The sequence below is a fragment of the Prionailurus viverrinus genome, chromosome F2 (genome assembly GCF_022837055.1).
Source record: "Prionailurus viverrinus isolate Anna chromosome F2, UM_Priviv_1.0, whole genome shotgun sequence".
In the NCBI taxonomy this organism is placed as follows: Eukaryota; Metazoa; Chordata; class Mammalia; order Carnivora; family Felidae; genus Prionailurus; species Prionailurus viverrinus.
This window is the reverse complement of record NC_062578.1, coordinates 11,657,168-11,670,951: the sequence shown is the minus strand read 5'-3', so window position 1 is coordinate 11,670,951 and position 13,784 is coordinate 11,657,168. Positions and strand designations below refer to the sequence as shown.

The 13,784-nt window shown below is 42.9% G+C and overlaps 1 protein-coding gene across 1 annotated transcript in view; it reads left to right on the top strand.

The window, feature by feature from the left end:
• CA8 (carbonic anhydrase 8) overlaps positions 1 to 13,784 on the top strand; it is a 91,344-nt gene that overhangs the window by 55,467 nt on the left and 22,093 nt on the right. Inside the window, exons 7-8 of the mRNA XM_047842715.1 lie at positions 125 to 237; positions 12,689 to 12,858. Of these exons, the coding sequence (XP_047698671.1) occupies positions 125 to 237; positions 12,689 to 12,823 (248 nt within the window). The 3' untranslated portion in view covers positions 12,824 to 12,858. The remainder of the gene's footprint in view (positions 1 to 124; positions 238 to 12,688; positions 12,859 to 13,784) is intronic.

Genomic DNA, 13,784 nt, shown 5'->3' with positions numbered 1-13,784 from the left:
AGTTTAAAATGACTTCAGTCTGAAAACTGTTGTTTAGACAGTTTGTAATTTTAAAAATGATTATTGGAATCTTCAAGATTGTCATTAACTTAAATTTTCGTGACATGTCCATGTGGCTGCACAGATCCTTTGCTGCGAGATTATTGGGTATATGAAGGCTCTCTTACCATCCCACCTTGCAGTGAAGGTGTCACCTGGATATTATTCCGATACCCTTTAACTATATCCCAGCTACAGGTGAGTACAGCGTTTTAAATCTTTCAGAAGAAGTTCTGAGTTAAAGGTTAAATATTGTTTCTGTAAGAGAGAAATGTCTTTTATGTTTTGGCTTCCTTTAGATCTGTCACATCTTTGCAGATGAAAGTTAAATAAATGTCTTGAACCAGTGAAAGCAATTGAAAGGTCAGGGATGAACAAAACCAAGCTATCATTTATGAACTGTATTTTAAAAGTTAGTTTTTATAGAGTAAATAGAAGTCACGGAAATAGTCAGACTTTTGATTAGTCTAGTTATTTCTTTGTGTAGGATTCCCCAGGAGTGGAAAGGAGAAAGGTCTTGGAAATGAGAACGTTGGTTATTTCTGTGAGACATGTGGGCTTTATAATACTTCTTCCTTGTCTTGCACAAGAAAGTTTTGTAAGCAGAAGGGTGAAGGGGAGGTAAAAGGAATGCTCTGGAAAGATCCGGATTGTTCTCTAGCCCCACGTTTGGTCCCTTAACTTCCCACCTTAGGCTTTGCATAGGTGCTCTAATGCTGATGCACAGGGGTGGAGGCCCCAAGTTGCATGTCCTGGGCTGTTGGCTGGTGGAACATGAGGCAACATCATTATAACGTGTTTAAATAATGATTTTGATATTATTACAAGAGAGGTACTTCAAATGTCTCCTGTCCTCCAGGGGTCTAAGGGATGTGTTCTAAAAGGCTATGTTTTTTTTCTTCATGATCCATCTCAGAAGTCTTAAGCTATACTCCAAACAAACCAAGTTTCCTTTAATAACGTTTTATAGATTTTTATTATATCCCCTATCATTTTATAAGAACTTTAAGTTTACTAACTACTCAGTAAACCCTTCTTTTTTGCTTGTCCTTAAATCTTCAAAATCCTTTCAGCCTTTAATAGTTGCTTCTTATTTTTCTTTTTCCAAAGATTAATTTTAAGAGTTACCAATTTAGCTTCGCCATCCTTTTACAGACTTTGATCACATCACCTTTAGGCCTTCATATTTTTAATATAACAGATCCCTTGTTGATTCATTCATCCCTCTGGTCTCACAAGGAACTATGCCCAGTGCCAACCAGACACACAAAGAACATAGAGATTAAAACGTAGTCTTTACCCTCAAAAAGTTTGCCGTAGAGTTGAAGAAGCAAACAGTCACACAGATAATTATGTTCATTGTGAGCAGCGAGGTGTGCTGGAAACGCGTAGGAGAGAAACCCATCCCTGACTGGGAACTTTTAAAATTAATTCTTAGAAAAAGAAGTAAGTGAATAATTCCTGAAAGATATTAGGAGTAAGTCTAGTGAAGGAGAGAAAAGGAATTAGAAATTGGAGTCTAATGTTAGGAATAGAAGTTTGGACTACTGATTATGGGTTTGGATTTTAACACCAAGATGGTAGCTGCGGTAACCGGTCAATGTCAACATTTCAATGACTTGTCACAGAATAAATTTATTTCTTACTCAGAATCCAGCAAGTGGGTTTCTTCTTCCTGGTGAAGCCTCCTCTCTGTGCAGTTGTTTAAGGGACCAGATTGAAAGACACTGCCTCACTCGCAGAGTTGCCCTAGGTGTGGACACGTAGCCAACAGAAAGGGGAAGAGTGTGAAGAATCTCCAGGAGGATTTTTTAAGGGCCAGTCCTAGAAACGGTGAACACTCATGCTTGCCTTCTCCTGGCTGGAACTCAGCCACATGGCCACATCTGACTGCGGGGGAGGCTGGGAAGTGCATTCAGGCTTCATGTCCAGGAAGAGGAAGAAGTGGATTTGATGCAGAGTTGTGCTCAAGTTGAGGAGGAGACGAGACACCAGCTGGTTAGAGAACCTCAGGGCAGCTGGAGGCGATGGTACCATGCAGGGCACTAGGAAGGACTTGAGGACAGTCAGGAGGGAATGATGTCCTGGGATCCAGGATGGGAGAGAACGTTGCCAGCGTGTAGAGGAGAGAAGTTAATAGTGACAGATGCCTCAGAGAATCTCCGTAGGATGAGTGCTGCCCACCGGAGTGGCAGTTAACTCTACCTTACAGAAATCAGCCCAGATGCCAGTAGGTAGTTGTGGGGATCCACCCCGATTCCGTGTGATTATCAGTACTGGGTGCCTAAGCACTGTCGCCTTTCAAGTCTTGCCCTTTATGACATTACAGTTCCTTTGAGACCCTCTTTTTTCCATGTGAGACCTTGACAGGAAATCTCACTGGTATCAGAGAAGGTTTCTGCCTGTTTGGCCTATGTTTTGTGTCCTCAAGTAGGAAGAGTTTGGTTTCTTTTGACAGTTGGAAACAGAGAGCAACATCTTCAGAGGCTGATTGAGGGAGGGATCATTGGCATAAGAGAAGGAGCCAGTGGACACAAACAAATGAGATACCCAAGAAAAGAGTATGGGCGAAGAAGAGTCGAGAAGATGGTAGAAACATTCTCTTGGGACTTTTTCCTGAGGGCATCCTGTCTTTTAGAAGAGAACTCTTCTAAGCTGGCAGCGTCCCATGGGACTTACTACTCTCCTTTTGCTGTCTGGTTACCCCCAAGTCTGGTCCTCTCTCCGACATCACATTTCCAAAGCAGGGAAGAAGGTCTGGGATTAGGAGGTGGGCATGTGAAGGCTGTGCTTGTGGTTGGTCAGCCCGTCCAGGTCAGACTGTGAGAGATTGCAACCTCAGCGGTCCTGATATTATGATTGTTCTGGGAATGACGTATATCAGAGATCAGACATCCCTCTGCATTTACTTTTCCTGTAACTTGCTTCTAGGACAGTGATACACGTTTCCTTGTTGTTGCTGCCAGTAGCATAAAATCTTAGATGACCAAGTTTCAAAGCATTGAGGCTTGATATACAGTATGTTTTGTGATGCTGGGGATGCGTTCATTGGCTTTCACATGTCCCTGACCCTATTAATGCAAGAAGTTAACTGATAGTATTTTGCCATAGTCTTGTCTTCCTTTACCCTTGTCAAAGGCGGATGTTAGCATGGGGAGGATCTCCTTTGAGAATAATATGGGTAATTTATTCATTAACTCATGCATTCATGGATCGATTGGGTGATCTGGCATTTTCTATATTCCAGGTACCATAGTAGGCACTGAAGTGGAGGACCAGTAAGACACGGTTCTGACCTCAAGGAGTTCACCCTCTAGGGGGAAGGCGAATATGTTCACACTTAAAGAACCGTAATTTCGTGTGAACAGTGCCTTGGTATGACGTGAATATGGTTTTGTGGTAGCACAGAGGACAGACATCAGATAAGATTTAGCCATCTAGTACTCCTTCCCCGGCCAGGTGATGGGCTGTGGCACGATTGTTAGTGGGCATTGCCAACCGGGGAAGAAGTGTCGGCACAGGCACGGAGGACTTTGGAGATGCACGCTGTTAGTATAAAGGGCCAGCGGCATGAGGTGAAGTTGGACAGGAGATGAAGGGCCTGACCTTCATCAGAGAGCCTTGATATTGTGCCATGGAGGCTTCCTGAAGGCAACGAATCTCCGGGATGTTGTGAGGAAGAAAGAGACGAGGCCAGGTTTGAATTCTCTCTGTAGGTACAGGATGGAGATGGAAGCCTCAGGTAAGACCGTGACAGTGAGATGAAAGGAGAGGAATGGCTTTAGAAATAATAAAGTAGTAGAATTGGTGACTGGTGACGCTGGAGGGTTTTCAGGGAGTTCGAACCCACACACCACTCCCTGGATTTTGGCTTGAGTGACCGGTGAGTGTGATGTTGCTCTCCACCATGATAGGGAACAAAAGTGGAAGAGCTGGCTTTATGGAGAGTATTAGGAGCTCGTGGCTGTAAATGCGGAGAGTTCGAGATGCCTTTGTGACATCCAAGAAAGGGGCGTATTACATAGGTGATGGTTGAAGCCCTACGTGTAGAAGAGGAGATCCTTCAGGGAGAGAAAGGGAATGATGCTGGGAGTGGCAGCTGATGAGGGCATGCGTTGCAAGAGTTGTCCCCGTGCAGTGACTCAAGAAGGGGGGACAGTCAAGAGGTCGATGTGGCGTAATGTCTGGAAGCCACGGTGGGGCGTGGGCGTGAATTTTGAGGAGGAAGGAGTGGCGAGATGAGAAGTATCCGATGCTGCACGCACATTAAATGAACGGCTGAAAAGCATTAGTTGTATTTAGCCACGAGGAGAGGTCTCAGACGTGAATATGACGTGGAAGAATCTGAGTCTGCGGTCCTATTTGTTCAGCATCGCTTTGTTTAGGGTACTTTTCTAACGATAGATCAAACCTTACAGCGAAAAATAAAACTTTAACACCACATTTCTATTTATTGGAAGTTAGGATTAACCTTGGTGAGCCAGAAAAGAGAACATTCGCCATCCCTCTCAGAACTCCATCAAGGATTCCCTTGCTGGCATGTTAACGCACGGGGATGTGAATGTTGAACTACATTGTGAATGTCAACCGATGTTCTGTAAATCTGAGCAATAGTGTTTTACTCCCCTGTTGACTAGCGTGCGATGCTAAGATTCAGAGACAGAGCACTGGGCCTTTGTGTCTGGCTGGCTTCAAAGGGGACCTTGCTTTCTGTTGTCCCTCTGAGTAGGGTCAGTGACATACTCTAACCCTAACCCACCTGTTCCTCGATTGTTGGGAAAAGCCGTATCTTCCTCTCTGGGAGCCAAAACCAAATGATCCCAACTCCTCTTGAAAACAGATGACTTCCCAGTTAGCTGTAGCTTTTTAAGAAAAGATTTAGGTACCATTTGCACAAAGCTCCATGCTAGCATCTGTTCAGAGGGCAGCAGTGTTAAAATGCACACATACACATATTAGAATGCATTTTAATGTGGTTTATATATACAACGGAATACTACTTGGCAATGAGAAAGAATGAAATCTGGCCATTTGCAGCAACATGGATGAAACTGGAGGGTATTATGCTAAGAGAAATGAGTCAGGTAGAGAAAGACAGATACCATATGTTTTCACTCATATGTGGATCTTGAGAAACTTAACAGGAGACCGTGGGGGAGGGGAAGGGGAAAAACAAAGTTACAGAGAGGGAGGGAGGCAAACTATAAGGGACTCTTGGATACTGAGAACAGACAGAGGGTTGACGGGGGGGGGGGGCGAGGGGAAAGTGGGTGATGGGCAGGGTGGAGGGCACCTGTTGGGATGAGTACTGGGTGTTCAATGGAAACCAATTTGACAAAAATTATATTTAAAATGCACACGTACACATATTAGAATGCATTTTAGAGTTATTTTGGAAAAAATCATAATTTTGGGAAGATATAAATTAGTCTGTTGGTTGACTTGAATGTTTCACTGTTGCTGCTCTTAGAATTTCAGAGAAAGCAGAGCAAAAATGGAAAAGGTCTAGAGAGGGCAATAAAAATGAGAGGGACTAGAGGGAGAGATGTGGTTCTAAAATTTAGACCAAGGAAAATTGAGACTTCTCGTATCATTATTGCCCTTAAAGAGGAACAGAGAAAAGGGGAAGGATTGTATATAAAATAACAAAGGGAACAGCAAATAGTAGCTAGAGTCTTTGCATAGCTGACTATGTTGAGAAACATGAAACTGTATTGAGGAAGAAATGTTTACTTTTAGATGCCAAGGTTAACATGTAAATTAAGCTGCTGGGTATTATTACGGAAATAATGCGTATCTTGAAATAAACCATCTGCCATAGGACAATAATGTCTGCACTAGCCACATTAAAGAAAAAGCTCTAAATCATCATACCTTTTAATGAAATGCACAGCAGCTGGATTTAAGGAGGAGTCATCTTCTGTTTGCTGATGGAGAGTTGACCGTTAAGCCTATCCTGGAGCACTTTCGCCCTTCTAAAGCACTCAGAGTTCTGGAGTATGGATCTGGGAGCCTCTGCTTAGTTGAATTTGTTCATATTATTCTTGGTTAGCATAGCATATGCTAGGGGGGAAAAAGCATGCTATTGGATGGATTTGAATGAGTGTAATTTTCTTTTATTTTGCTATGATCCATAACTGTTAGATTACTTTTCAATAAACAGTGGTCTAAGCATTAGGATGCTAGAGGAAAATTTTTTTCCAGCTGAATTATTATGTTTGGAGATGCGATTCCAAGAATGGAATAAAAAATAACCAGATTTCTTCAAGTCTGTCAACAGAATTTTCAGACACATCCTGATTTCCAGAGACATTAAAATGTGAACAACACTCAGGGTTGATAAAATGTGGTTATTTTGGTATAATGGCATGTGTACAAGTATGTGCACGCACACACACGCAGATGACTGATAAAGTTTTACTCTCCTTTGCCTTTTTTCTCTCTTCTGTTTCCTCTTACTCATCTGTTCCTATTTGTTAATTTATCTGCTTTCTCAAGTTAGATGTGCCTGTCTTTGTTTTTATCTCTTTCAACGTTACGTGATCCCAGTGAAGCAAAGGAATATAAATGTGCTTGTTGTTCTTTACTATGTGGATATTTGTCTTGTTAGAACTTGGAAAACCACTTTTAATTTTTTCTTCTCCATTTTCCTTCCTCTTCATCCTTCCCCATTCCATGTTTCTTAGAGGTTGGAAAGCGGGACTCTTCCTAGCCCCAGCAGCCCGGGTCAGGTCATGATGTGTGCTTAGCCAGTGGGACCTGGGAGCTCACCTGGTCCTGGGTGGCCAAGGGGGTGATACTATATCCAGGACTCAGTGGCAGGAGCAGGGCCCCTCTTTCCGTGTGCTCCACATGGGTTTTGAGGTGCTGTGAACCCTAAAAACCAAGTTGCTGTGGGACCATGGCCTGGTCATGTTTGAAAATCATTTCAGGGGCACCGGAGTGGCTCAGCCAGTTAAACATCTGACTCTTGACTTTGGCTCAGGTTATGATTTCACGGTTCTGAGATAGAGCCCCATGTAGTCGCGGAGGCTACTTAAGATCCTCTTTCTCCCTCCTTCTGCCCCTCCCCTGCTCATGTGCTTGCATGTGTGTGCTCTCTCTCTCTCTCTCTCTCTCTCTCTCTCAAAAAATTTTTTTTTCCAAATCATTTGGAATATTTGTTGTAAATTTTCTTCTGTATCCATGATTCTCAAACTTGTGGGCTTGTTAGAACACAGATTGCTGGGGGGCTCCTGGGTGGCTCAGTCAGTTGAGCGTTGATCAGGTCATGATCTTGCGATTCATGAGTTCGAGCCCCACACTGGGCTTGTTGCTGTCAGCACAGAGCCCACTTCAAATCCTTTGCCCCCCTCTCTCAGTCCCTCCCTCCCCCTCCGAAATGAGTAAACAAACAAACAAACAAACAAAAGAACACAGATCGCTGGGCCCCACAGAGTTTCTGATTCAGTATGACTGGGGTAGGAACTTCTTCCAGGAAGCACACTTTGAGAACCCCTATTTCTTGTCTACTTATATTTACCTCCATGTATAATTTAGAACAGCACTCTAACACCGGAATGCGGAGTTTCGAAGGTAAGTATTCAGTATCCAGTGGAAACACCGTATGAGCCGCCTATGTAAGATTAAAACTTCTGGTAGTCACAATAAAAAAAGAATCCAAATAGATGAAATTAATTCAGATAGTATAGTGGTGGTCATGAACTCTAGACTATAATTCTTTTTTTTTTTTTAAGTCACCAGCCAACTAATATTTTTTGAAGATTCATTACAAAAGAAAGAGTGAGAACAGAATAATGAACAACACAGTACTTCCTTTCAGAGGTTCCTTACCTATAACAGAGTCAAGTAGGTAAACAGTTATAACTCCTTGCATAACATGATCAGCTTGGCATTTTATTAATTAATTAATTATCTTCCAAGAGTTTATTTAAATTCAAGTTAGTTACCATATAGCATATAGGGTAGTATTGGTTTCGGGAGTAGAATTTAGTGATTCGTTGCTTCCATATAACACCCAGTGCTCATCCCAACAAGTGCCCTCAATGCCCAACACCCATTTAGCCCATCCGTCGCCCTCCAGCAGCCCTCAGTTTCTTCTTTATACATAATAGTCTCTTATGGTTTGCCTCCCTCTCTGTTTTTATCTTATTTTATTTTCTTTCCTTTCCCTATGTTCATCTCTTTTATTTCTTAAAATTCCACATATGAGTGAAATCATATGGTATTCGTCTTCCTCTGACTTACTTATTTTGCTTAGCATAATACACTCTAGTTCCATCCATGTTGTTGCAGATGGCAAAATTTCATTCCTTTTGATGGCTGAGTAATATTCCATTGTGTGTGTGTGTGTGTGTGTGTGTGTGTGTGTGTGTGTGTGTGTGTGTATACCACATCTTTATCCATTCATGTATTTATTAGTTGATGGACATTTCGGCTCTTTCCATGCTTTGGCTATTGTCGCTAGTGCTACTATAAGCATCGGGGTGCATGTGCCCCTTCGAATCAGCATTTTTGTATCCTTTGGATAAATACCTAGTAGTGCAGTTGCTGGGTCATTGGGTAGGTCTGTTTTTAACTTTTTGAGGAACCTCCATACTGTTTTCTGTAGGGTTCCCCTTTCTCTGCGTTGTCGCCAACATCTGTTGTTCCTGGAGTTGTTATTTTTAGCCATCTGACAGGTGGTATCTCACTGTGGTTTTGATTTGTATTTCCCTGATAATGAGTGATGTTGGGCATTTTTTCATGTGTCTGTTAGCCATTGGTATATCTTCTTCAGAGCAATGTCTGTACATGTCTGGCCTATAATTTTGATGATGTTTGTGTATGTGTAGCTCATCAGTAACCATCTTCAAGCAAAGATGGGAAGACAGTGACAGAGACCAGGACTGAGGATTGGAATAAGGGAATGTTGACATCATTGTTATTGGGGAGAGGATATTCTCTTCTCTACGCTCTTAGGAAAATTAGATCAGATTAAGGAGTCAAAGACAGATGAGTTGGTTTATGGATGAGAAGTTAGTAAAAAAGAGGGAGCAATGGTTTTAGAAAAAAGTGAGATAGTGGATTGAAGAAAATGAAATAAATGAAAACAAGTCTGAGTACATGAAAGCTGGAGAATCCTATAAATGACATATAATGTATAATCCCAGGATATAGAAGTGTGTATGGACTATTTAAGTACAGCCTGCTTTTGACTTGCTTTTCATGGCTTCCATAAGGAGTTATATTACTCTAATTCGCTTATTGCCATTACCTGATGATAAAATAATATGAGAACATTGACTTTTATGTGTTATTTTTCTCTTTTAACATGATAACAGAGATGTAAGTCAAAAGAAGTCTGGTAGAGGATATTTATAGAAACTTGGGAACTTTTAAAAACAATTAGTGCCAAACCTGAAGCCATGTAAATTAGCACTTTAAATGCACTCTTAAAGAATGCAGTTTTAAAGCTGAACTTTGAGTGAATAATCTGGTTCATGAGTCACTGAAGGTTGGAGTAAATGCTTTAAACTAAGTAGAGTGCACTCCTGGTTCAGAGACCAGTCACTGTTCAACTCTGCTACCTTTAGGAGATGAGGCTTTCTCCCTGAAGCTTGGGTCTCTGTTGTCTCTCTCTCTCTTTCTTTCTCTCTCTCTCTCTCTCTGTGTGTGTGTCTCTGTCTCTCTTAAATTGGTTAAAAACAACCATGTTTAAGTAGAGTAGTATTAAAAATCAGCGAAATCATCCCTACTGATACGTGTGACAGTGAAAGTCTGTGTACTGCCCTGACATTTGAATTTCATTGCAGACTTTTATCCTGAAAATATTATTCTGCTCATTTCTCAATGTCTGTCTTTTCAGTGGGAGATAACCCAGTATGGTCTTGAAACCATTTGAAGTGACTAAAGGTTTTGGGGGGGGTTACTTCAGAAAAATTGGCATTTCAGAAGGACATGTTTTTCCCTCCATCTCTGTTGACGTTTGAAGTCTTCAAAGTGTTGCCTATGATCAGAGAAACACGTTTCTTGTGAAATAGTTCTCTCCAAGAATGCAGTGATTTGAGGCTGGCTCGCTGTGGATTCAGCTCATCTGTTCGAGAAGAAGCTGTTTTCACTGAATTTGCTTCAGGCTGAGGTCTGGGGCTTGAAAGATTTATTGTCAGCTCCGAATATGTAAATATAAAATTAACCTAGTTTTAACATAAGCCTCAAGGTCAATCCAAAGAGAAGCATTTCCTAAAATATATGTACGCAGTACGGTTTCTAGTCTCTGTCGCTCCTCAGTGACCCGGTGCATGGTATGAAGATTCTAGACGCAGCCCTTACGTGGGGTCGACACATCAAAGTGAATGCAAGGAGGGAGCCCTTTCTGTTTTCTCAGTCAGTTGGCTTCTGACCTCCAGTCTGCTTTTTACCTATCAAGTTGTAGCTAAATATTTATCTCAGGATGCTAAAGGTTTGACTTCACAAGAAGTTGTGCTAGTAGCTGCCGAGCACGTCTGCGTGCTAGACGTGTGCTGAGTGATTGTCGTGAATTATCTCACTCCTTGGACCGTCCTCGCAAGTACTGCCATCATCACGCTTATACACACGTGGAAACTGAAGCCTAAAGAGGTGACCTGATCGGGTCGTTGGGGTCTTAGGGGTCAGAGCCGGGGGGTGAACGGGGCTTTGGATGCAGAACGCCTTCACCTCCATAGTCGCCCTCTTGAAGAAGCTCGACTGGGTTCCTTTCTGCTCCGTGACAAACTCGAAGTCAAAGCACACTCCATGGATGATGACGGGATTGGCACGCAGCCTTGCTTCTAGAAGTTTTCCAGATGCAGTAAGCAATAGGTGCCGCCCGTATTCTCAGCCTGAGATCCCAAGGAAGTCTAGTGAAAAACCACTGTGTAGACTAAACAGCCACTTGCTCATCTCACGGGCACTGCTGTGCAAGTACAGCACACAGGTGTTCTAAAAAAGCAGACGACAGGACAGTAGCAGGTGGCTCAGCCTTCTCCCATTTAGGGAAATCGTTTGGAATGCTGAGAAAATAAGACCTTAGATTTCTAACTTGGGTTCGAATCTAACAAGCTACTTACTCTTCCCTGTGCTCCGTTTCCCGACGAGTATAGGAGTGGTGGGAATATTAGAATCCTGTGAGACTTAACTCTTTTGGAGTCTGGGAACCTCTTCTTAGGAAAGGCACATGTAAACATTTGCATGTCATCCAGGGGTTTCATGGGCCCTCCAAAATCTCTTGGGGTTTCTAGACTTTTATTAGAACCCCTGAATCAGTTGATCTCCTGCATTTCATTGTAGCTCACAAATGGCAGAATCCTGTGGCTCTGCTGTATGAAGAACATTTGTAGACAAACCCCCGTTTTCCTGGTGAACTTGCGGTGAATCGATGCTCTTTAAAGCACATTTGTTCCACATCCGGGAATATATACAGGTTATACTGAGTTGATCAGAATTTCTTTTTAAAAACTTTTTTTAAGTTTTATGTATTTATTTTGAGAGAGAGAGAGAGATAGATAGAGAGAGAGAGAGAGAGAGAGAGAGAGAATGAGACAATGAGAATAAGTAGGGAAGAGGCAGAGAGAGGGAGAGAGAATCCTAAGCAGCTTCCACACTGTCAGTGCAGAGCCTGCTGCAGGGCTCAAACTCACAAACTGTGAGATCATGAACTGAGCTGAAATCAGGAGTCAGATGCTTACCCAGCAGAGCCACCCAGGCGCCCCTGAGTGATGAGAATCCTGAAGAGGTGGCAGTGAAGCCAGGAGAAGAGCAGGCCGATTGGGACTTGTCAGACCTGGCTAACCTGGAAACTTTCTTAATTGTTCAGTTTCTCCTTTTGTGGAAGGGGCAAAGAACGTGTCCTGTGACTGTGCGACATTTAAGCAGAAGAACATCAGGTGATGAGTCCTGTAGCTAAACCGACAAATGCGAACGAGCCTGGTGAATGTTCATCACGTTCGCTTCTTGCTTCAATAGTGTTTGGCGGGTCCCGGCAGCGAGTGGTTCTTGGGAGATGGAGACCTGGCAAGTTGGACAATGGGGATCTCTTCCTTCCTGTGGAATGAGAATCCATGGGATCTGGGGAAGCCACCTGAGAAAGGGAGATTCACTTGAAAATCGATATTGCTAAGGGGGGGAAGTTGGGCTTACGGTTTTGGACAGTCGGAGGTATTTGCTGGGCCTGTGCGCTCCAGAAGGCTGGAAGAGCGGCAGAGGGAGTCTTGTGATAAAGGAAACCTCCATCTGATAAATGCAGCATCTAATCAGGATCTATCTAATCAGGCTACAGCAGGACCAGAATCCATTAATGAAAGCTGTACTTGGGAAGCATTTAAGAGCACTCATTCATTTGTTCGCCTGTCTTATCGTGCAAGCTCTTGGAGAGATGTGTATCATTCTCGCATGAATGAGTCCAGCAGGTTTCTGTGGCTGTTGGGGTTGTCTGGAGACTTCGGGGTCTCCTCTTCTCCGGCCCTCGTTGCTTGGGTGCCACTTGTGTCTGATGCCTTCCTCAGGTCTGGAAGACTTAAGACGGTTTTGCTCTTCCTGAAGATCAACTTTAATTTTATTTTTTAAAACTCTTACAATGTATGCATATTTGAAGTCATTTATGAAATGTCTAGCAAGTAATCAGCTTGTGTTGCTCTGTTTTTATTTTCAGATCGAAGAATTTCGAAGGCTGAGGACACACGTCAAGGGGGCTGAACTTGTGGAAGGCTGTGACGGGATTTTGGGAGACAATTTTAGACCCACTCAGCCACTTAGTGACAGAGTCATTAGAGCTGCATTTCAGTAGCCAACGAGAACAGGAACGAGACTGCCTTCATCTGGGTATGTGCAGATTAAGGAAAAGAGGGCACACAGTTACGTGAAGCTGCCGTGCCAGAGTAATTCTCATGGTGATGCTGATAATTTAGCAGCGTGAGTGCACTTCATTTTGATAAAACGGATGACACGTTTGCAAGCGCTGTTAATTACAAATCAGGTGGCTTTAAAAATTTCACGCAGTGTTGAGAAAGAATCTGCCATCTTTCTATTTTCCCACCAGAGCAGCCTTTAATTCTCGTTTTGCTTTAATATTGACCTTGATGAGATAAGGAGCCTCGAGGCAGAGAGGCAGCCCCTCTTTACTCCAGGTAAAGAGGTTAAGTCCTTTTTAAGCGCTCGCTATGCTGTAGCCTTGAAACGGCAGCAGTCACCTCCTGATGACTGAGGAACACAAAGGAGGCCACTGGAGGAGTGTGTGAGCCTCAGAGTTGACCCTTGTCTAACGCAGATTCGATCTTATTTATCGGGGTAGGCGAGGGCAGATCTGGCATGCATTAAAACCCTTGACCTGTGCAAGTGCTTTTATTTGATAGATCAAGAAACACTTGTCAGTTACGTGAATAGGGTACGTTCCTTTATTGTCTAAAACATAATCTATGCATTTTAACATGCCGAATTCAATATGTGTATACCTTATCCCCATAGAGCTAACAGGATAAAATGTCACAGACACGGGAAAGCTCAAATATACATCAATGGCTGTATATATGCTGGATTATTTCTTTACCTTGTGCATTGCCTAAGAGTGCATACAGAGGTCAGTTCCCTGAGCTGGCCAACCACTGCTTCCCACAAGAGGAAAGCATCTGTTGGAGTTAACGTAGGCAAACGGGTCAGAGCTTGGACTTTGTTCAACGGACCGTGGAGAGTGTGAGCTCACATACTGTGCGGGTAGAACGGTGTGTGGGAGTCCCAGGTCAGTAGAAATC